General features: G+C 35.0%; 1 protein-coding gene across 38 annotated transcripts in view; it reads left to right on the plus strand.

The window, feature by feature from the left end:
* PPP1R9A (protein phosphatase 1 regulatory subunit 9A) overlaps nt 1–25,065 on the plus strand; it is a 312,437-nt gene that overhangs the window by 153,839 nt on the left and 133,533 nt on the right. For all 38 annotated transcript variants that reach the window (XM_072764309.1, XM_072764313.1, XM_072764315.1 and 35 more), the window contains 2 exons: nt 7,619–7,751; nt 15,949–16,069. In XM_072764309.1, coding sequence (XP_072620410.1) covers nt 7,619–7,751; nt 15,949–16,069 — 254 coding nt within the window. The remainder of the gene's footprint in view (nt 1–7,618; nt 7,752–15,948; nt 16,070–25,065) is intronic.

Raw genomic sequence — 25,065 nt, forward strand, 5'->3', positions numbered from 1 at the left:
CAATTTCTTAAAATAAATTTAGTTTACTATATATACAAATATTATATATATTTGTCATATATTTTTCAGATATTAAATATATTGTACTATATATAATGCATATATGTTCACACATTGACACACACACCCTCTTCTATTTATCTGGAGAACCCTGACAAGTATAGGGTTCTCTATGTTGTGTTTTGAACTGGCCTGCTCTTTATTGCCTGTTATGTAGAATATGCTTGCTTTTTTCATTTCCTGTTCTTTAGTCATCAATGAAAACACTAGGCTTACATTTAGTGAAATATATCTTTTGTTCTTAGAGACTTTCTCTTCATTAATGATCTTTATGTATACCATGTATATTGTTCTCAGAGCTTTGGATTTCTCACGTAAAAGTATGGAGCATATGCACTCTCTTTGCTCTTTCCTGCCTAATTTACTGGATTGGCTGGTACAAGGGCTAAAGATAATTTGTGTTAAATTTTACACTGTCTGTAATTTACTTGCACTTACTTCATCTTATGCATTGCAATATTTTGTTTAGGGAGCCTTTAGTTAGCATTCTGGGTATATTCTTCACAAATCCTCACTCTAGGATTAGTTAGTATCCAGAGGACTCTAATTAGAAGTCAACACCCCAGAATGGGGCACTTTAAATCTGCACAGGAAGGCTTATTAATATTATTTATTAATGTTAAGGATGTTGAATTGGTGAAATGAGTGATGTTGCAAATACATGGATTGTCCTTAGAAATATGCTACGCTGATGGACTTTGAAGAAGGCAAGCAAGCTCACAGGTTTTGGAGTCACTCCTAACTTCAGCATTCACTTGGCTCTGTTCTCCAATACCGAGGATTCTGTGGTGTGGCCTAATTAATAGAAGGTTAGACACATCCTACCATAGAATATTGTCCTAACTGCTCTTGTACACCTTCATGCATATTCCTTGTCAAAGAAAATTGAAGAACAAAAATCTGGGACTTTACGGAGTTTACAAGATAGAACTGTGGGTCTCTCTTTTCGACTTCCTGCTCCCCAGCATATTTGTATGCAGCAGAAAGCCCCCTCCTGTTTAGAGTCTTTGGGAGACTAGGGGTGTTTGCCCCCAAATACCTGGTCATCGGGAAACCCCAGTTTGGCCTACATCACTTTGCAACACAAACCTAACCTACTCACTGGAGCATGCTAGACACTCAAGAGACAATGATTCTCACTGTCGTACATCAATGAACTGGCCCCCTAGGTTCTGGGGGAAGAAAAGGAAAGCCAAGGTCGTACATTGCTGGAAGGCCAGCATGATGTTCCTTTTTGTGGATGGTTTATTGCCAACTTAGTCTTCAAAATTTTAAGACATGGATTATTTTCTCTGTGCTTTGTTTTAATGTCGATTTAGAGTCCCCCCCCTCCCCCACCTTTAGCAGAGGCACTAAAATCGTGTGAGGATGGGTTCAAGTCGAGGTGGGGAAGCCTGTGATGAGTGGGGAATGTTTGTGGAAGCATGCGAGTGCTTATCTAGTCCCCGGGAGCAGGATGCTCCCTCAGTCATCCAAAAGCAGCATGCTGGATCTGGGAGTGTTTTCTACCTTTGATGTGTTTGGGAAACGAGGCAGAAAACACATAGCAGGTGGAACTGACACCTTGTGGAAACGTGGTGGGAAATTCCTTCCAGTCAATATTTACATACCATTCTAGATTTATTTTGACCTGCATTGATTAAAGAAAATGTGTCATAAGGAAGTAGAGGAAATTTTTTTTTCTTATTCACAAAACATTACTGTTGCTTTGAAAAAGTGCTGGAGCTCATACCATCAGAAATGTGGAAAAGAATGATCTTAGCTAAAATCTTACAGTAAGCTAATTTTAACTGTATTTGTTTTTTATAGCCTTGGGCTACTGGGTCAGAAATGCCATTGCTAACTGTGTGTGTAAACTCACAGGCTTGTGCCCCACAAGCTTACCTCTGCTGCAAAGCAAGAGATGGAGGCTTGTTTTGTTTCCTTTGATGAAGGAAGAGAATATGGCTTGTTGGCTCTGAAACCAGAAGTATTAAAGTTAAACATCCTTTTGTTTGTTTTTCTCCGTGAAATAACACAGGAACGATGTGAAGGTGACTGAACTATATATATTTTATATATATATATATATTTTTTGATGTTGTTAAACATTAGGGCCCAGGATGCTGTTGGCCTTTAGAGGTTATTGGATTCCAGTAATACCATAATTGGGTTCTGATTCTTACTTGATTAGCTATCCATTTTTTAAAAAGCGATTTGGTAATATAAATAAAATTGGTAGAACTCTTGTAAGAATATTAGAAGAATCACGATCATATTGATGAAAGGGGAAGTATTTACCTAAGTCAATATCTCTTTTATCTCTGAGGTTTTTTCCTGGTCAAGGCAAAACAAAACAAAGCAAGCAATGAGCCATCCTGTAGTGATAGTGTTCTGGACACAGGGATTTTGGCAGGCCTTTCTATATTATAATCAAGAAAGGTATGTAGATTTTGGTTTCAGAGACATTAAGCATCATAGTAGATGAACTATTCAAAACTTATTTATAAACAAAAGTATGAGATGAGTGTAGGTATCTGGGGAAGCAGTAGTGTTATCTCTTCTATTACCCTGGGGAAACTTTCCCTCCCTCACATTGAACCACAAGTGATTACATGGATTATCTCATTTCATTTTCTCAATAACTTTATGGGTTAGGTATAATTATTATAACAGCCATCTTGTGAATAAGGACACTGAGGTAAGAGCTACATAGCTAGAGAATTTAGGAGATCTTTAAATTAGATTAAAATGAGGCTCATACCAATTGGGAATATATATACATGTAGATAAAGATATGAGTATGGAAATAGATGCATAGACATATATGCGCTGTGCTTTTTTGTTTTAGTAATATATGTGTTTCAGAATCTTTCATGTCAGCAGAGATAGAACTTTGTAATCATTGCATAAAATTATGTATACATATGTATCATAATTTAGTAAGACATTTTCTCTATCAGTGGACATTTATAGACATTTCCAACCTTGAGCTTTACACATAGTGCTGTGATGAACTCTCATGCATGTACATCCTTATGCACATTTGCAAATATCTCTTTAAATATATGGATGTAGAATTACTGGGTCAAAGGCATTGACATTTAAAATCTTGATAGATGTTCTCAAATTATGCTTTTTCCCCCTTGCTTTTCCAAAGGTGTTCTTTACCTATATTCTCACGAACACTGGATGTTGCAGTATTTTTTTCAACCATTCTATGGGTGAATTCCTGGTATTTTCTTGTACTTGACATTTGCTTAATTTTTAATGAAGCTGAGCATCATTTATTGAACATTAATATTTCTTTGTTGGATTCTAATTAATTTCCTTTTCCCTACTTACACATGCAGTTGTTTGAAGTGGAAAGCTCTTTGTATATTATACATATTCATATTTCATCTTAATATTTAGCTATTTTTCCTTCTAATATTTGGTTTTTCTTATAATTTAATTATGGTTTATTTTGTAGTCTAGAAAGTTTTAGCATTGAATTTTAATCACATAGCTTGTTTATTTCTTTTGAGATTCTGGGATCTGTGGCTTTGTAGGATTGAACATCGTCCGATATATCCTTTGGCACTTTTAAAGTTTATAGTTTTTTTTGTCCCTAACCAATTGAAATTTTACTTTTGTTATTGATATGAAATAGGATTTTCTTTCAGATAGATATTCTATACTTCCCCTCCTATTTTTTGAATAGGTCACCCTAACTAATTTGAATAGAAAAGTAGATAAAAGTTTTATAGTTTTTTTTGTCCCTAACCAATTGAAATTTTACTTTTGTTATTGATATGAAATAGGATTTTCTTTCAGATAGATATTCTATACTTCCCCTCCTATTTTTTGAATAGGTCACCCTAACTAATTTGAATAGAAAAGTAGAGGAGCAGAACAGAATAGAATCCAAAAATAGATCTGCCTCAGAGCCCAAACTACATAGCTTTAATAAATGAAGTTTTATTGTATGTTTCATATCTTATAGGATCTGATTCCATTCTATTCTTCTATTGAAACAGTTTGTTAGTGTTATGTGAAAAGTATGAGTGGGATTTTAATTTTGACTGCCCTGTATTCATAAATTAAATTGCAGCAAGGTAACATTTACAGTAATTTAGGAGCATAGATGCCTTTACAGTATTAAGATTTTTATCCAGGAACATAGTATGCCATTATACATATTTAGGACTTTTGTATTTTTCAGTTAAATTTTATAGAGAAGGATAGCATTGCACATTTATAATTAACAATTCCTGGGTGTTTTATAAGTTTCTGATCCTTTCTGTTATACTTTCTAAACTACTGTGGGATTTTAAATTTATTTATTTATTTATTTTAATTTTTATTCAGTTAATTAACATATATGTCTCCCAGTTTCCCCATGTGTCCACCCCTGTCCCGTCTACCGACTCTGAGTTTCTTTCCTATGATTAAGAGTCTCTTAAAGTTTGTCTCCCTCTTTGATTTTGTCTTGTTTTATTTTTCCCTCCCTACATGTTTTTTTTAAGATTTTTATTTATTATTTGAGAGAGACAGAGACACAGAAAGCATGAGCAGGGCAGATGGAGAGAGAGAAGCAGATTCTTCATGGGGCTGGGAGTCAGATTTTTGTAGCTCCATCCTAGGACCCTGGAATAGTGGCCTGAGCTGGAGGCAGATGTTTAATGGAGGAGCCACCCAAGCACCCCTAGTGGTTTTTTTAAATTTTATTATTTTTATTACTTTACAGAACTCTTACTAGTTCTAATAATGTTTATGTTAAATCTTTGGGATTCTACAAGTAAAGGATAGCATAATCTGCACCTAATGAATTCTGGCTTTTCTTTTTCAATTATTTATAGGTTTTTTCCTATGTACCCACATAATTTACCAAACTATGAGCAAGCTGAAGATGAAAAGTATCATACATTATTTCTTTTCTACAGAATCAAATGGTGATGTAGTCATCTGATTGCTCGATGCCTCCAAAATTACTTAAAATACCATTTTCTAAAAAAATAAAATAAAATAAATACCATTTTCTAGTATGGAGTCATACAGTTATTGTTTTATTTAATTTTAGGATACCCTCAAATGAACTTTACAAACCAGACCAATTGAGGAAGAACACTTGATAGCAGAGTGTTTTGGGATCCTGCAAAAAGTCAAGAGGTGTTAATTTATTTGAAACAGTTGTTCCATACTTCCATTTTACACACACACACACACACACACACACATGCATGCACGTGCACACACACACATGCATGCATGTATACACACACATATTTGTTTATTCACATGCTATGTGGTAGCAGAATTGAGCTATGTTCCAGAGTGGATGTCATTTACATATTTGTTCTGTAATCACTATGTATTCTTGGGTGTTTAGCAGATGTGGACAGATAGCAGACATTAATGGAATGATTTCCAGTCATATCCACTGATAGTTTGCAGGACATGTAAATTCCAGATCCAGCCAAGTGGTTTTTTTTTTTAAGATTTTATTTATTTATTCATGGGAGACACAGAGAGAGAGAGAGAGGCAGAGACACAGGCAGAGGGAGAAGCAGGCTCCACGCAGGGAGCCCAACGTGGGACTCGATCCCGGGTCTCCGGGATCACGCCCTGGGCTGATGGCGGCGCTAAACCGCTGAGCCACCCAGGCTGCCCCTGGCCAAGTGTTTTTGTGTGTTGTTAAAGTTTGCTCCACTAGGCATATTGCTTTGTGTCTACTCAGCTGTCTGTGTTTTCTAAAAGATACAGATATGGAACTTTTTTTGTCTAGGATCTTCTATTTGAAATAGGCTTTCTACCTCTTCTACACTCAAATATATGAATCCTTGTTTATTCTTTAAGACTCAGCTCAAATATTTTGCCCTTCATGAAATTCTTCCCTTTCTTAGGCAAGTAAGAAAGATTACTTGGCATATTCTTCTATTACATTGGTTATCACATTATACTGTAGTCATTTACATTGATTTCTGTGTCCCTACTAAGCTGTGAGTTACTTGAGGCCATCTGTACTTTCTCCAATGTCCATCCAGCACAATGTCTGACTTAGAGGTGGGACCCAGTAAATTTTTGATGAATGAATAAATGTGAGTAAGTGATTACCAAAACATATAAGGGAAGTGAAGGATCAAAAGAGCCATCTAAGAGAATGCCATCAATCTGTAAACTTAAAAATATTAAAGAGTTCTATGTGAGGGACACAGAGAGCATAATTTATGAAAAGATTAATAAAAAAGTTACAAACCTTATAGTTTAGAAATATGCGTTATGATACAGTGATGTTTATTATGGTGGAGAAATGTAGTTGAGACCAAATGAGTGGCAAGAGGCCATGAAAACACGTTGAAAGTCAGGAAGAAAGACAGTATTCATTCTGGTACAAATACTATACATGACATGATTTTGATAAATGTATGCCATAGGAACCACACTACATCTGCTTCTATATATACAACATATATTCCTGGTTTATAGGTTACCATATATAGCATATGAGAGTTGCCAGTTTTCCAGTAATATGAATGTAAAACACACATGGCCCAGCATTGCCAGCTTTATAGGTGATAGATTTGTTTTCTTTCATCTCTGACCTTCTGTTCTACTTTCTTTTTTTTTATTACAGCTTTTTATGTATATATATAAAAAAACTTCTCCTAGATTTTAATATTTTGGGGATATTACAGAGTTTTTTTTTTCAGGAACAATTTAGACACTTCATATTTATTAAATTTAATTGAAAAAGTCAATTTTTATTATACATGTTAATTGAACTTGATGAATTATATATTTCTTTCTTTTAGATACTCCTTATTGAATTAAGTAAGGGATGTTATACCTGTTTCCAGTTACTTTTCAAATTGCACAAATTCAGAAGAAATAAGGACAACCAGGTTTCTTATGGCCACATCTGAAGACCATATTTAGTAATCTTTTGAATGGGTTAGGTCAGAAATAAAGAGCTGGTGATGTCCTAATTCTCTATAGCTCTTTACCAATATTTTGATAGTCATTTCATAGAAAGGCTCAATGAGAATCCAATATGGATCTACATGCAAGTAAAATAAGAAATGACAAATGAGAGCTCAACACAGCTCAGTACAGTACAGAACATAATCACTTTCAGTGATTACATGACTGAAATATAATTATAGTACTGACACCACAACACCAGGGCTTGTGTAGGTCATAGCATGAAACGGATCCAGTGTGGGTGTTTGCTTAGGTAATAGCTTCAAAGTCCTTCACCATAGTTTCATCAGAAACCAGCCGAGCGTTGCAGCTATTGTGTTATACTCTGATTCCATAAAAAGCAGTGAATATTGCTATTCAAATAATATATGCTGTGGCTGCTGTTATCTCTCAAATTATTAAAAGTGTAGAATCACATGCATTTTAAAATGTAAGTCATTTTTATTCTGATTCAGTTTTCCTTAACATCTCTGTTGATTTTAAAGACAACAAAACAATTGTTTCAAAGAAATTCATTGCATAACATTTTTAACTTACATAGTTTTAGGCACTTAGGTTAAAAAAAAATTAGGAAAGCCATGTTTCTATTTATCACCTCCTTGTTGACCTACTACAGGTTTTCAGCACATACTCCAATGAAGACTATGACAGGAGGAACGATGAAGTGGATCCTGTGGCTGCTTCTGCCGAGTATGAACTTGAAAAGCGTGTAGAAAAGCTGGAGCTTTTCCCAGTGGAACTAGAGAAAGGTATATGTGCTCTACAATGTTTGTTATATCATTATATGGCTATTTTAATAACACAGAAATAACTTTATTTTTTTCATGTGTAGCCTCCCCCCCACCCCCCAACCCCGCCAAAGGATTGGATAAAGTTTTAATTCTCCTAGAGGATTTAATTTATTTGTTAAATTTCAAAAGTACTTGATACGAGCTCTGTGTAGATGGTAGACTGAAAGATTCTTTCTTCACTTCCACTTCTAACTGAAACCCATCTGCTTTAGTTGACTGGGCTGGTGACTAGGAGTAGGGAGCTGTGTGTGGGGCCTGATGTTTGGTCGGTACCCTGGCAATGGGCTAGTGCTGATGAGAGCCTAGTGGGAACAGGTAGAAGTTGAGGGTGGGGCAGATGGTTGTTTCTGCATTCTTGGCGGAGGTAGAGTGGTCATGGTTGGGCTCTGAATGTAATAGATGGAGTGTTTGGCTTTTAGATTATGGATTTTGGAATGGAGACAGTGGAATCGTCTCTAAGGGGGAGAAGACTAAGAGAGAACAAGGAGAATGGGAGCAGAGGGGCTTCCTCTTGGAATCTCAGCCTGCTTGCATTGGGAAGTGAGGACCCATGGGACTAGACACTGCTGTGTTTATCGTGTTATAAGAGGGGCATCCAGGAACAAACTGGGATCCAGTGGACGGGGAAAATATCACATCTCAGAGAGCTTTGCAAAAAAGCAGAACAAACAGATGACAACTTGAATGACAAAAAAAAAAAAAAGCAAAAGAAAAACCAAATGAGGATACCAAATGGCTTTAAAAAGGCATTCTTAAGCAAATCAACAAACAAGGACATTGATTTTAAAATTAAAAATTTCAGTAGAGGAATTGAAGAGAGAAAGATGGTTGTTGAGACTCAAACTGGTGACCTATAAAGTGAAGCGTAAAAAATGAACCAAACTAATTCTTAAACGACAGAGCAAACATCCACGAAAAATCATGTTGGAGACCCAACATATAAGTGTAGGAAAAGACAATAGAGGATGAGAGACATTACACAAAACACGGAAGAAATTTCCCTGAGCTCAAAAGACCTGAGCCTCCTAATTGGAAGGACTCAGCCAATTGATTGAGAGAGGACTTCAAAAACACCCTGCATTTAGGCATAGCCTGCAAAAGTCCTCATCTTCAACATAGAGTAAAATTCTGAAAAATACTACACTAAAAGCAAATAAAGAAGCAAAAAGTACTTGGAAAAGCAACATTATTTGACTAGCATCAGAATTCTTGTAACACTGGAAGTGAGAGGCATACATTATAATTTCACACATCCAAAAACCCTATGTCTGTCCCAGAGAGCATTTACCTCTCATGGTAAAAGAAGGAAAATTGCTGATATCTAAAGGTCTAAGGAACACATCACCTGCATACTCCCCAGTTAACAAGGAGGAGGAAAAAAACAGAGTAACTTGTTCTAAATAGCAATAGTGAGGGAAAAAGAGTTGAAAACTGTTACTATGAGGCATAAAATTACTTGGATTAAAAATACAAAGAATACCATTCATTATACTAAACATGACTGATTGTTCTCATTAAGAGACACTTTCCTTTGGGTTAAGAAGGATGAAAGAGAGATAGTTATATTTTTCATTCATTTAAAAATGTAAAAACCATTCTTAGTTTATGGCCCTTACAAAAAACAGCTGGATTTGGCTGTGGGCCATTGTATTGCTTATAATAGCAAAAACGAGAATTATCCAAATATTCATTAATGATAGAAAAGGGTAAAATGAAGGAGCTTCAGTTTCATGCAGCAGTATGTATGATTCTTACAGATACGAAATTCAGGGGAGAAAAAAAGCAAATAAATCACAGAAGAAGCCATTCAGTCTAGATCCATTTATTTAAATTTCAAAGCCAGGAAAAATTAAATGGCATATTATTTAGAGATACACAAATAAGTAGTTTAAAAAAGCAGTATTTATAAAAGAAGGGAACGATTGACATAATATTTAGGATAGTGGTTATCAAGGGAAAAGTTATGATATCAAGGAGGGGTGCATAGTGGGCTTTTTGGGTGTTGTTAATGTTCTGTGTTTTCGTTATTAGTACGTGGATATTTGTTTTATTTTTCTTCTTTAAACACAGTGTTTTGTAGATAAAAGTTTTCATAAACTCTTTTGTTTGCAATTTTCACAAAATAAAAGTTAAACTAGAAAAATTAAGCTAGGAAAAAACCTAATGAAGTAGAATGATTTTTAATTTTTTGAGAAACTTCCATACTGTTTCTTGGAAGTGGCTGCACCAGTTTGCGTTTCCAGTAACAAGGCATAAGTGTTTCCCTTACTCTGCGTCTTTGCCAACACTTATTATCTCTTGTTTTTTGGTTGATAGTCATTCTAACATTCTGACTCTAATAAGGTGATTTCTCATTGTGATTTTGATTTACATTTCCCTGATGATTAGTGATGTTGAATACCTTTTCATGTAACTGATTGCCATTTTTATGTCTTCTTTGGAAAAATGTCTGTTCACTTTCTCAGTCTATTTTTAATCGGATTTGGTTTTGTGCTGTTGAGTTGTGTGAGTTCTTTTATATTTTGGATATTAACCCCTTATCAAATATTTTCTTCCATTCTGTAGGCTGTCTTTTCATTCTGTTAATGATTTCCATTGCTGTGCAGAAGTTTTTTAGTTTTATAGAGTTTTACTCATTTATTTGTGCTTTTGGTGTTAAATCCAAAAAGTCATTGCCAAGATTGATGTCAAGAAACTTACCTGCTATGTTTTCTGCTAGGAGGTTTATGGTTTCAAGACTTAAATGTAAGTCTTTAATCCATTTTCAGTTTATTTTTGCATAGAGTAGAAGATCAGGGACCAGTTTCATTCTTTCATATGTGTCTGTCCAATTTTCCCAGCATCATTTATTGAAGTGGCCATCCTTCGCTATAGTGTATTCTTGGCTTCTTTGTCATAAATTGACCAAAGATGCATGGGTTTATTTCAGTGCAGTGTATTCTGTTCCACTGATCTATGTGTCTCTTTTAATAGTCGTACCATACTATTCTGATTGCTGTTGCTTTGTAATACAGTTTAAAACCAGGAAGTGTTGAGGCTTCTAGCTTTGTTCTTCTTTCTCAAGTTTGCTTTAGCTATTTGGAATTTTTTGTGGTTCTATACAAATTTTAGGGTTGTCTGTTCTATTTCTGTGAAAAAATGTCATTGAATTTTTCATAGAGGTAGAATTGAATTTGTAGATTGTTTTAGGTAGTATGGGCATTTTAACAATATTAATTCTTTGAATCCTTGAGTGTGGACAATCTTTCCACTTATTTATGTCTTCAGTTTCCTTCATCAGTGTCTTACAACTTTCACTATGCAGATCTTTCAACTCCTTGGTTAAGTTAATTCCTAGGTATTTTATTCTTTTTGATGCAATTGTGAATGGAATTCTTTGTTTTTTAAGATTTATTTATTTATTTTTATAGAAAGAGAGGGAGAGTTGAGTAGTGGGGAGGGGCAAAAGGAGAGGGAGAGAGAATCTTAAGCAGACTCCATGCCCAGCACAGAGCCTAATGCAGGGCTCCGTCTCACGACTCTGAGATCATGACCTGAGCCAAAATCAGGAGTCAGATGCTTAATCAACTGAGCCACCCAGGCACTTCTGGAATTATTTTCTTAATTTCTCTTTCTGATAGTTCATTGTTAGTATATGAAAACCTAAATATGATACAAACTATAGATTATAATACCAACAGAGAATTTTACTTTTCAATTGAGGAAACACTTAAAAAAATAAATAAATTGAGGAAGCGCTAAAAATATTTCCATTAAAACCAAGAGTCTGAATTTAATTGTAACAATAAAATATATTTTTATTTATTAAAAAAAACGGGTGTCTGATTTGGAATGCTCTTTAAATGAAATAATTAGTACAAACAATAAGAAACAAAAGATGAAAAGTAACTTATATTAAAACTGATGAGAGTACGTGTAAGAGGAGGTCAGGTGCCACATACATGTTAGAAAATTAATAGTTTTTTCTCTATATTTATATTAAGAACATAAATATGAAAATGGGAACATTCATTTATAGTAGCACAAAAACAACAAAATAGTTATTAATCACTAAGAAAAACAGTATCTATCTGTTGAAAGTCCATCTTTTAGATAGATATAAGATGTGAGCAAGTAGAAGGATATACCATATTCTTGACTCAGTATAGAGTAGTCTCTCCTATTCATCTCTGATACCTGTAAATTAATATATAAATTAAATGCAGTTCAAATGGAACTGCCATCAGAGTTGGATTGGGAGAGAGGATTACATAATGTGATACTAAATATTATATGGAAAAATACAGACCTAAAGGAAGTATGAAAAAGAATATGAAAGGTTTTAATTTGTTATATAGCTGAATATAATGCAAAGCCTCTGTAATCAGAATAAATTGTATTCACACAGCAATTGATCAATGGGAGAAAGTAGAAAAGCCAGAGAAAGATGTTATTATGCATGAGAATTTAATACATGATATGTATGATATTCTAATTTAGGAGTAACAGGATACTTTTCAAATTGTTCTGGCATAACAGCATCTGTGTGGAAGAATATAAAGTTGAACATCTTCATTTTCATTATATCATATTAAAAACAATTACATGGATTAGATAATGAAGTATTAAAAATAAATTAATAAAGGTATTTGACAAAAAACTTATATACTGCATATATTATGTAACGATGTTGGAGGAGGGGCTTAACCAAAGTGGAAAACAGGAAGTTAGAAAAGAGGGACCAATCAATCCAAAATTTTAATCTTTTAAAGGCAATATTATCAGACAAAGGCAATGGATAAATGATGAATTTGAGGAGAGGGAATATTCATTACAAATGACATGGAGTTAAAATGGATAATTTGCTAAGAATTTTAAAAAAGAAAAAAGAGAGAAAACTCAGTAGAAAAAAATTGGCAGTTTACCAAAGAGGACATCGAATGGCCTATGCTTATATGAATACAAGCTCAAATCTCATTAGCAATAAGGGGAGTATAAAGCCAACATGAGCTTCTTTCTTGAGAGAAAAAATAAGCTCTGAACTCCAGAGTGTGGTGACAGCATCTTCCATGGTAACCCACCCTCACAGTCTTCCACTGTTTCCTGGCTGCTTTGCCTGTCCCTAGGAGGGGATAGACAGAGGAAGACCAGGTGGCTGCTGCATTCTTAACAGTCACAAGAATCAGTGGCCTTCAGGGATATGGCTCTGGACTTCACCCACGCTTGACACATCTCACAGAAAGCTGTACAAAGATGAAATCAGTCATCTGGTGTCTGTGGGTTGATTGTATTCTTCCTTTAATTGTCTTTGAGTTATCATCTTGTCTTTCAGGTAGTCTGCAGTGGAATTGAGAATGGCTCAAGCTATTATTGCTTTTCCTACTATTGGGTTTTCAGCTCTGCAAATCTGAGTAATTTTCCAGTGAGAGCAACAGAGTTGCTAAGGCAGGAAGAAAGATAGTTTTACTAAAGACTGAGTTGAGGCAGGGAAAATGCACTTAAAAACGAAGACATAATTTCCATGCAGGATATTTGTAGGAAGGAACTACTTAATGGCACGATGGTACAGATAATCCACATTTGAAAGGAGCCCTTTGAATGAACTGAGTATGGGAAAGATTCACTTATAGCCCAACATTGGTTTGACATATGGTAATTCATAATGAAGAGAAACACCTATAAATACAGGGAATGTGAACAAGAAGTCAGCTAACTGCTTAATATATACCAGATTTCATATATGAGAGAAGCCCTCTGACATTATTTAATGTGGACGAGTCTACAGTGACCATCTCTTAAACGACACAAGAGCAAACACTCTGGGAGAAACACTTACACTTATGTAAACGCTGTGGGAAGGTTTTGGGTCATCATTCATCCTTTCACCAGCATGAACAAATTCATACACCAGGAAACTCTAGGAATATGATGAATGCGGGCAATAATTCAGCTGTATAGCTAACCTTTAATACACATAGGACAATTCCTGGGGGAGAGAAGAAACTTGGTACATGTGACCAGGGAGGAAGAGCCGTTAGCACAGATCTAACTTTTCTTTGCCCAAGAGAACTCGTTCTGGGAGAAACCCTAAATGTAGAAAAATTTTTAACCAGAGAAAGCCTCTGGATGAACATGAGTATCTATACCAGAGAAATAAGGAAAATGAAATAAGTATGGAAAATCACATGTGTACAAACATTGTAAATATAGGGAATGAAAGAACTTCTCCAGTGATGGCTCGAATACTAATTGCCATTAAAGTTCTCACGCTGAAGAGGGACCTATGCCTAAAATCACCTCTGCTAGTATGGAAGTACCTTGATCTGGGGAGCACACTGAACAGTTCCTCCAGGGAGAAGAACTCTATGAAACTTTCTTTAGCATCCAACTGAAGAAACATACCACACTTTTGCCGAATGACATGTATTTAAACATACGTGGTATACTGATGTCAGATTACGAATTGTACTTAGAAACACTTAAACCAGAAGTCAGTGACAAGTAGTAATCATCAATGAGACGAACCCTATTCAAAAGATTACTAATTAAGAATATTAGCGCATTAAATGTTATTGCTAAAAAGTCTTCTAAAAGCATCAAACATTCTGCTGACTGTATGAGCCAGTTTTTCTTTAAATAATCCTTCATGCCAGATAAGGGCAGCCTGGGTGGCTCAGCGGTTCAGCGCCGCCTTCAGCCCAGGGCATGATCCTGGAGACCTGGGATCTAGTTCCACATCGGGCTCCCTGCATGGAGCCTGCTTCTCCCTCTGCCTGTGTCTCTGCCTCTCTCTCTCTCTCTCTCTCTGTGTGTGTGTCTCTCATGAATAAATAAATTAAATACTTATAAAAAATAAAATAAATAACTCTTCCCTTTTTTTAAGATTTTATTTATTCATGAGACACACACACACACACACACACACACACACACACACACACGGAGACATAGGCAGAGGGAGAAGCAGGCTCCCCACAGGGAGCCCGATGTGGGACTGGATCCAGGATTCCGGGATCACACCCTGAGTCAAAGGCAGACGCTCTACAGCTAAGCCAACCAGGCATCCCAACCTTCACTGTTGATTAGCAAGTGTCTGGGTTTTTGTTTTTTTGTTTTTTTTTCAGCTAATACAACATGGTTCCAAAGACTTTGAGGCTATCAGAAAATAACTTTCAATATTAACCAAAAAATGTGGAATGTGAATGCTAACCAAAAATGTGGAATGTGAAATAATATATCTTTTATGTCATTGATGTTAAAAATACATATGTTCATGGAAAAGACAAATGGAAATATGGATAAACACATTATTGTAAATAAATTTAAAAATGTGTTTGTCAGTGTTGTCCACAGGGCAAGGAACATGGAAACATAAAACGAATGCCTGTCAGTAGAGAAGTGGTTGGATAAGTTATGATACCATTTCACCATGAAATATTATGCAATCATTAGAAGTGATTTAAGGCTATGTAAGTTGATATCCAGGAGGTACCACTGAATTAAAAAAGTAAGATGCAGAGAAACCTGGATATAATACAATTTTATTTGTATAAAGCAAATAGGAAGAAAAAATAAGCCATTTCATATATACAGATAGACATATATGTATGTATATTTATATTTATGCATATATACATATATATTGTAGCTGATGCTTTATATGCTTGTATAGTAGGACTGAGTACTGAAAGACACATACCACCTTATTAAACATGAATGGGGATATGAAACTAGTAAAAAAGAGACCACATAAACAAAGGGGAAATTTTAGATGTATTATGATAACAAAGGGGAAATTTTAGATGTATTATGATAACATTTATTTAAAATCATACATATGTGTTTTGTTATGTATACTTTTGTGTTTAAAAATATATTTTTTAGAGAGGCTGTGTTTTAAGGCAGATTGATTACTCCATATCCAAATTATTACTTTTTTTTGGGATCACAGTGAATAGTGAACTACAGTAATGAAATGAAATGAAACTCACAAGCCTTTCGAGGGGGTTTTATTTGACATCTTTGCTCCCCAACATGGAAAAAAAAATTCCATCAAGACAAGCATGTCATATAGTCCATAAAAGAACAAAATTAAAAGCAACAAAGAAGTCTCATAAGCTAATTGTGGGCTAGTGCAAAACTTAAGTTATTGGCACTGCTTTCTCCTTTTTCATAGATGAGGATGGACTTGGTATAAGCATTATTGGAATGGGTGTTGGAGCAGATGCCGGACTTGAAAAGCTGGGAATATTTGTCAAGACAGTAACAGAAGGTGGTGCTGCTCAGAGGGATGGCAGGTAAGCAAACTACTATCATTAGTAACTAAAATCTTCTAGGAACTTTTTTTGTATTTTAGTGGTAGCTTTCTTCTTTTGATTTTTTAGGACAGAATTTTGGAATATGTCTCAGATATGGAAAAGGTTAAAATACTAAAAAAAATAAAATAAAATAAAAATAAAAAAATAAAAAAATAAAGAAAAGGTTAAAAAACGTGAATTACTTTCTGATTTGTGGGTGAAATGACTACTTTCTTTAAAGTATGTTAGATGAATGAGTAGTTGGATCTGTTATCTCTGTCTACCTTTGGTATCTGTCCATTCATCTCTCGTTCTAGTGGGAAATGGGCAGAAGCATGGATATATATTGTTTCAGATTATGTCCTGTGGAGATTAGTATATAGTTTTACTTCAGAAATATCAAACCAAATGCTAATATTTCTGGTACTTCTGAGAATGACAGAGGTAGAAAGGAAAATAGAAGCCCTAATTCTGCAATGATGATAATTCTGGAGATCACATTTCTCAAAATGCATTCTGTCTAAAAACACAAGTTCTTGAGTGCCAACTAACCCTGTAGAATTAACATCTCTCAGAGAGGAATCTGATAGTCTTTACTTAAACATCCACCTTGGGTAATTAATCTAGATGCACACCTGCACATCAGAAGATTGTTGTTTTATATCTTAGCTTTCATCATCTCAGGCTGCAAGTATCTGTAAAGAGTTTGATCAGTCCTCACTCTGCATTCCTGCTGCATTAAGTTGGGGCTGAAGAAGAGGTTAGCAATAGAAATGAAAGTAGGTCCAAAAATATCAGTCCCAAATTCAAAGGAATGGCATCTTATCTTTTTTCTTTTTAAGGAATGCAGAATTTGTCCAGGGCTTTGATTTTGTCCAGGGTTTAAGTATATATCACTTAACCATCTTATCAAGAAATGATAAAGTATGTTGAAAACCATTTGTAAATCTCTGATGGGATACATAGTAGCTTTATTTCTTTTGTAATCCTAAATACACATATTGATAAAACATATTTTCCAAGGGAAACTAAATTGATTTTTTAAATGGAAAGCACAACCAGTATCATCTCTTTCCGTGAGGTTAGGGACAACATCACAGTCAGTAGCCTTATTTGTATTCCCAGAGCACTTGTACAGAGAGGGTCTGAAATGAATACATTTTTTTAGGATTTTATTTATTCATGAGAGACACGGAGACAGAGGTAGAGACATAGGAAGAGGGAGAAGCAGGCCCCATGCAGAGAGCCCGATGCAGGACTTGATCCCGGAACTCTGGGATCACACCCTGAGCCAAAGGCAGACGCTCAACCACTGAACCACCCAGGTGTCCCTGAAATGAATCTTCTGAGTGAATGTTCAGTTGATTGTGTATCACATTTAAAGTGGGATTTAATATTTCGTGTTAAAAGGTAATTTTGTTAACAGTCTTCCCCATTTTCAAGTAGTTAAGGAAATAACCTTTTTACCCTTTCAATGAATTATATAATGGTGGTAGCAAAATCTCCCATTATTAATTTAGAAACTGTCTTCCGAGTGAGCTAAAATTTGTTTGTAAGACCTGTGTCATTTCTCTTTAAATTTCATGAAAAGTTTAAAAACTATTCCAGAATGATAGGAAATAATTCTTATTGTTAGTATTCAAACAATATGTAGTTATTATGAACCATCTCTCCTAAGTCAATGGGCCACAAAGCCAAACCAAAATACAAATTGATTAAAAAACAAAAAAGGTAGAAAATTTTGTATTCAGCACTTAGCCAATTCCCATTGTTCTGAACTCAGACTTATTTGTTTTTCAATCACTCACTTTTAAAATTAGGTTTGTTTTTGGTTAACCTGTTTTCTGATTTGTTGTCCTACATAGATAGTTTCAGTATTTACGCCCGTATGGGTATGAGAAGTTTGCTTTATCAGTCCCAGTGTGCATTTCCTCCACTCTTTTAAATGGATGTTTATCTAGAATGGTAATCCTGCTGTTGTTACAAGAGATGCTTAATAAATGCCTCAGTGAATATATTAAAGGAGGCAATTTGATGAAATGAGCAGAATCTTTGGGAACATGTGACCAGGAGTCTTAATTCTGTGTCCTTTACCTCCCAGCTGTGGGCTGTTGAACAAATTAATTTTCTTGTTACCTACATTGCAGGGTTGTTGTAGGCATTAAATATGTGTATGTAAATTAAAACCTTCCACAGCGCTATGAAACTGTTCTTGGAGTAGGAATAAGCCTAAAATATATTTAAAAATAGTTATTATGGGGAGTCTTTTGAAAAACTATAGAAAGATGTATAAAATATGTACAGAATCATAAAATGTTAGAGATTCCAGAGATTCAGATGAACTTTAGAGATCTTTAAATTCATATCTTTCATTTTATGTGTTTAAAAACTGAGGATATATACATGTATATATAGCCTCATTATAGACCTATGGCAGTGTTCATATCTTTTAAATTATTATATTATTATTCCCACCATTGCTGTTGTGTTCGTTTGCACAATACTTAAATATTTGTTGTTAAAATTTACCAGTATAAAAAAATTACAAAATAAACAGTTGATTGCTGCCTCCAGTTAATAATTTCTTTATTGTATTAAGGATTTACAAAGCACTATGATTAGTATGATGCCATTCTTTTGTGGGTATGTTTTCTATTTGTGCATCTCCCCCAGCTTCTCTTTCTCTTTCTTTCTCTTTCTCTCAAAAAATGTAGAATCAATACACACCAAAATATTGAATGGCTCTAGTCTGTGTGGGTATCTTATTTATTTATTTATTCTTAAAGGTTTTTTTTTTTTAATTTGTTCATTTGATACAGAGAGAGAGAGCGCACACAAGTAGGGGAAGTTGCAGGCAGAGTGAGAGGGAGAAGCAGACTCCCCACTGAGCAGGGAACCCAACACAGGGCTGGACCCTGATATGACCTGAGCCGAAGACAGGCACTTAACTGACCCGGTTACCCAGGCGCCCCTGTGTGGGTATTTTAAAATTTCAGCTAATATAAAACATTTAATTTTTCTACAGAGAGTTTGTAATACTTGTATGTATATTTCAAACTCCAACTAAAAATAAAAAGTTAACATCATGTGGCCTCAGGAAAATTGCTCTTCAGACCTCAGTTATGGACAAAATTAAAGTTCTGGATTAGATGTTTTTAAAATTCTTTTAGCTTTAAAAGGATATGTCTTTTTTTCTTTAACCTTTTTAGGTTGCTTTAGTCCCCCCCCCCCCTTTTTTTAGAGAAAGAGAGAGAGAGAGAGAGAGAGCATGTGTGTGTACATGCACTTGAATGCAAGTGGGGGAGGGGTAGGGGGAGAGAGAAACTTAAAGCAGATTCCTCCCTGGGTGTGAGCCAGATGCGGGACATGGAGCCTGACCCCGGGCTTCATCCTATGACCCTGAGATCATGACCTAAGCTGAATTTAAGAGTATGTCACATAACTGAATGAGCCACCCAGGAGCCCCTTGTCTTAGCTACTTAACTCTATCTAAGAAGATGATTTCAATTTAATCTCAGATTTGGTCACATTTCCTTCAATGGATGTTAAATAAATAGACTTGCCCAGAATATTCTTTTCTCTTTCCTCCCCACTAACTTCCCCCACACAAGAAACCTTTTTTGTTGTGATTGCTTTTCCTCCTTCTAAAATCTCATAAACTCACCATATTTTGAGCACTTTTGAAAATTTGCCATGGGCAATTATCTCTTACATCATCCAGGGTGTAGTTAAAAAGTTTTGAGTCTTCCTTACTTTTTGGTATTATGCCCTACATTCGAAATTTTCCTTTGTCAAGCTTTTCATACCTTTTCATTATGATGCCTGAAATGTCGGAGTGCTCAATAAATATTTGTTGAATGAGTGAATACTTAATGCTTTTATCACTTTCAAAACATTTGCTCAGGCCTAACATTGTTCTCCCCCCATCTCGCCACCTCCCTTCTTTTTCTTCTCTCTCTCTCTTCCTCTTTTTTGTGCTACCCTGCCTCTTATAGAGCAACTGGGAATTTATCTAAGTGACATGACTTGATAGCCATTTCCGCCATCTTTTAGTTTCTTTAGGTAAAATAATGATAACTACAAATATTAAATAATATTAATTTTAGTAAAATAAAACAATAATTGTAATTAAACACACTTATTAAATATTAATTATTTTATTAAAATTAATTAATATTTACTAAAATATTAATAAAACCATTAGCTTTGCTGCCATACATTTTATGATTGGTATGCAGGACACTAATTATTTCTCCAGTCCTCTTTCATGAATGTATAAAGCAAAATCAACTTTATAACACACTTGAAAATTCTGAGAGTAGAATAAGTCATGTGGATGGTACCTGACAAATGATCGTAGTGACTCTGTGCTAAAAGAGGCAAATTAAAAATGCATTTGGGATGTGCTTTGTTTCTGGCTACAATGTTTGTTTCTCAGGTGTTTGTATGCTATCATTTTAGAACACTGTCCTGTTCAGTTTTTTGGAAAAAGTTATCGAATGTGAAATGACAGTGCTATGTAGTTTACCTTCATTCAAACCTTTTAAGGTTTTCAAACATTTTAATTATTTTTTACCAGCTCTTGGGTAACAGCAACACAGAAAACAGATGAAGAGTTTAATTCTTAGTTTCCCCTGCAGCAGAGGCTCCCTCCAGCAGAACCCATCTGTGCCCCTGGGGCGCCCTCAAGCCTGGGACAACTTGAATAGAAACTGCTGTCTTAATTGTGCCCATCTGTCATAATTCCATGGTCGATGGTTCCCGCCCCACCCCCCCCCGCCCTGTGCACACACTCCTGTGTCACTCTCCTCATCAAATAGACGGCGTATTCGTCCCTTAGAGAGTTGGGATATTCCTGCTTTGATATGTACATATTTTCGTTTTTATTTTATTTTATTTATTTTATTTTATTTTATTCATTCATGAGAGACACACAGACAGAGGCAGAGACATAGGCAGAGGGAGAAGCAGGCTCCCCTCAAGGAGCCTGATGTGGAACTCGATCCCAGGACCCCAGGATCATGCCCTGAGCCAAAGGCAGACGCTCAAGCACTGAGCCACCCAGGCACCCTGATACATACATTTTTTATATACATTTAAAACTTCACTCCCCGTGAAAACTGTGTTGACCAGAGTTCATTAATGTTGCTCCAGCTGCTCTCCCTTTCACGCAGCAATGGTTGCTTTGTTTAGATAAGCCCTGTGAGGTAGAATTTTTGTGTTTCCTCTTCCCAGATATATCAAGTCAGCAGGTAACTATCCAATAACATGAAAAAAAACCTAGAATCGCCCAGTTGCTATATTTTTGTTAGCTTTCCTGCCATTGGCTCTGGGTTTTAGATTCAGAGTTGAGGGACGTCAGAAATGGGATGGAGGCCCCCGAGCAGGAGTTGTTCACTGTTGTTGACTAGCACCCAGCAATAATTACAAACTAGCCAGGTGCATTCCCATAAACCCATTCCAGGAGGCAGTGTTTTCAGGGAAAAACAGGCTATTTCCTGTGCTGTTCTGTAAAACTTTTGTAAAGCCCAGATTGTCTATATTCTTTGTGTTCTGGAATGGTCTGATTCAGAAAGGTGTCCTTTTAATATTTAGCACCAGAACTCATGCCTTGTCTTTTTTGCTCTTCTAATTATGAACCAAGATTTGAGAGATGATCAGTATCTCTATGCTGTGAGGAAAACCTTTTTCTCTACCATAATAATCATTTATGTGTTAAATACCTTGCTGGCTTATGATCTTGTTGGGTCAGAGTATGGTGCCAATAAACCTGAATTGCTACCCTTTCTTTTTAACCAGTATTATTCCTCTCATTGCCTGCCCAGTCCTCTTTACCTCTCCAACTCCACCTTCTGCTCATTTTTGGTTTCTTGAGTTTGTCTCCACCTTAATTACCACACGGCCTTCCTCTATGAAATGGTAAATTAAAATGTCTCAAAATATCAGACGCCATACAACTTCCCTTCCTCTCTCTCTCTTTTAAATTAAAGGTGGTTTTGTTTCCTTGGTGTTTTTAAATTGTGTATCAGATTTCATTTTTTATCTTTAATGAATGTATCTCTTTTGAAATGAGGACTTTTAAAAGTAAATATTCTTTTAATGAAAATAATAATCAAATAGTACCGAGCTCTCTTCATCCCCTTAATGCTGTCTGTATTGAGGCAGGCAGGAAGAATTATGTAGGATCAGGAACCTGCATTTTAATCATGGGATGCCTCTTCCTCACACTGTTGTGACCACAATGAGCAAATCCGTGCCAAATATCTGTTGTCACTGTCCTAGTTGCACAGAGTGCTTTATAGAGAGCTTGGGTCACTTTTGTCTTCTCAGGGACCATTTCCAGTGCTCTTCATTCCTTTGTGAGTTCCATATTTCCATCTCGTATTATTTTCCTTCTCCCTGAGGGACTGCCTTTTACTTTCTATCACCAGGTCTGATGGTGGTGAATTCTTTCAGTTTTTCTATATCTGAAAACACCTTTTTGTTTCACTTTTGCTTTTTTTGAGATATATTATCTTTATATATAGAATTTAAGGTTAACTGTTGGCTTGTTTTTTGTTTTTTTACCTTTTAGTATTTTTTCCAGCCTTTTTTCTTTTTTAGGCACATGAGCATGTGAACAAAAGTATGTATACACAGATGAATTAAGAAAATTAGAAAGTGCTATACATATTGTTTTATTTTCTGCTTATTTAAATTAATTGTACATGAGAAACACTGTAAAATTTCTGTTGAGAAGCAGAAGCTCAAAACCATGTGTATTAATTCCCCCTGTCCTTTTATTTTTTTTGAGACAATGCATTTTTGGCTTCGAATTATAGATTATCAATCCTTGAGTCCAGAACCTTTAGTTATTTTATAGTTACACACATATGTATCTTTAATAAAGAACAAGTGCTATAATGCTTCAGTCTAAAGGAAAATCTTTTAGGCAGTTTTCACAGTCACTATGAAATGCTATCATCGAGGGTCAAATTAGCATTTGCTAATTTTAGAAAACATCTTAAAGTTTTAATGTAATGCATGTTCATTGTTGAAAATTTAGAAAATAGAGAAAAATATAATGAAGACAGTAAAAATTTCATATAATTTCACCACCTAGAATTGATTGATCACTACTAAAATTCTGCTGGTGAATTTCCTTCCAGATTTTTTTCTGTGCATATTATGCCTTTGTTTACTTAGTTAACAAAGTTAAGGATCAGTTGAATATATAACTTTTTGGTTTTTATACTTTTTATTTATCAGAATAGTATCTGTTGAGTGCTTACTATTTGTCAGGCGGCCTGCTATGCTCTTTATATTTTGTAACTTATTTATTATTGCTAAGAGCTATGATTAAATATGAATCATTATTATTTCTGTCTATATGTAAGGAAAATTTGGCTTTTCTCAGCTAATCACAGCAACTAAATGACAGAGCCTGGCTATAAATCTAGCATATCTGACTTTAGAACCTATACTTAAATAATACATTATGTTATGTCACATCATTAAACATTTTTCTACAATGGACTTTAACGGTACATTATGCTGTTGTATTATATATAGAAACCATTTACATATTGCTATGCTAGTATGTTGTTTCAAGGTGTTGATCAGATTAGCATTTTTACATAAAAATCATTGTGAATATCTCTGATTATTTCTTCAAAATTACTTCCTTGGAGCGGAATTACTGTGTCAAGGTGCATTACATTTTATATGCTTCAGAAACACATTGCTGAGCTGCTCTTCAGAAAGGTTGATGTTTATACCCCCTTAGTGTCAAGAGCAGTCTACTATACCCTCAAGACTGAATATAGTGTTATAAAATCTTTAATAAATTGGTAAGTGGGATATTGTTTTTAAATTTTAATTTCTTGTTTATGATCCTCTTAAGATGTTTACTGGACACCGATGTTTCTTTTTTTCTCTGTAAATTATATTCCATTTGCTTTTTTCCTGTTACATTTCTTAAAACTGAGCTTTCATCTGTTCTTTCAGTGCTAATCTTCACAAATGAGGCAGGTGGTGCCTTCCAAATGCCTTCACTTCTTAACTGCGTGGAGCTTTCTCTCCTATTTCTATCCAATTTGATAACAAAAACAATCAAGTACAAGAAACTGAATTAAAGTGCAACTCTAAACTTACACACAGAAATTCTGTATTTAGTTTATACTCTTAATTTGATCAAATTTCTTGCTTTAAAAATTATTTACCTATTTTTTGAGATATCCAGTAAACTTTTCTTAGACCTAATCTTCTTAAAATTTTCAGTGACATACTATAATCGTTTATTTCTAATGAGATCCATGCCCCCTTCCTTGACTTCGTGTTTTTTGTTTTGTTTTGTTTTTTGTTTATGGTGTGTGTGTGTGTGTGTGTGTGTGTGAGAGAGAGAGAGAGAGAGAGAGAGAGAAAGCGAGGAAGAGAGAGAGGGAGAGGGAGACAGCTATATAGATCCTTTTCCTTTTATTTTTCATTCTGTATTATAAGAATGTTTCTCTCTCAAATTAGCTTCTTCAACTCATTTTTACATTCAGTCAGTGAACTGACTTTTTTAAATGACTATAGAAATTACTCCCAAATTATATCTCAATCTTGGTGTATGTAGAACCTATTTACTTATATAACTTATGTCTTATTTTCATCTCAAATTCAACAGAAACTGAATTCCCCTTTTCCTTTTTTTCTTTCTTTCTCTTGATCTGAACAGCCTATTTTTTCTATGTCAACCCTATTTTTCATTACTTTAGATGTAAAATTTTCTAGTCATCCTTTGTTTTTTCATTTATTTTACCGATTTAATATCTTATTGTATTGGATGTTTTTTTTTCTTTTGTATATTCCTCAGATTCTTCTTTTGTGTTCACTCTTTGAGCCATATGTCTAGACCAGGTCTTTCTCTTACTATGCTGTAGTTTGTGTAGGGCTTCTTTCAGCTAATCTTTCTTGGTTTGTCCTTACTTTGTCTCAAGATTATTCTGTAATTATCACTTTGTTTGAATAGTCTT

Source organism: Vulpes vulpes, chromosome 7 (assembly GCF_048418805.1).
Source record: "Vulpes vulpes isolate BD-2025 chromosome 7, VulVul3, whole genome shotgun sequence".
In the NCBI taxonomy this organism is placed as follows: Eukaryota; Metazoa; Chordata; class Mammalia; order Carnivora; family Canidae; genus Vulpes; species Vulpes vulpes.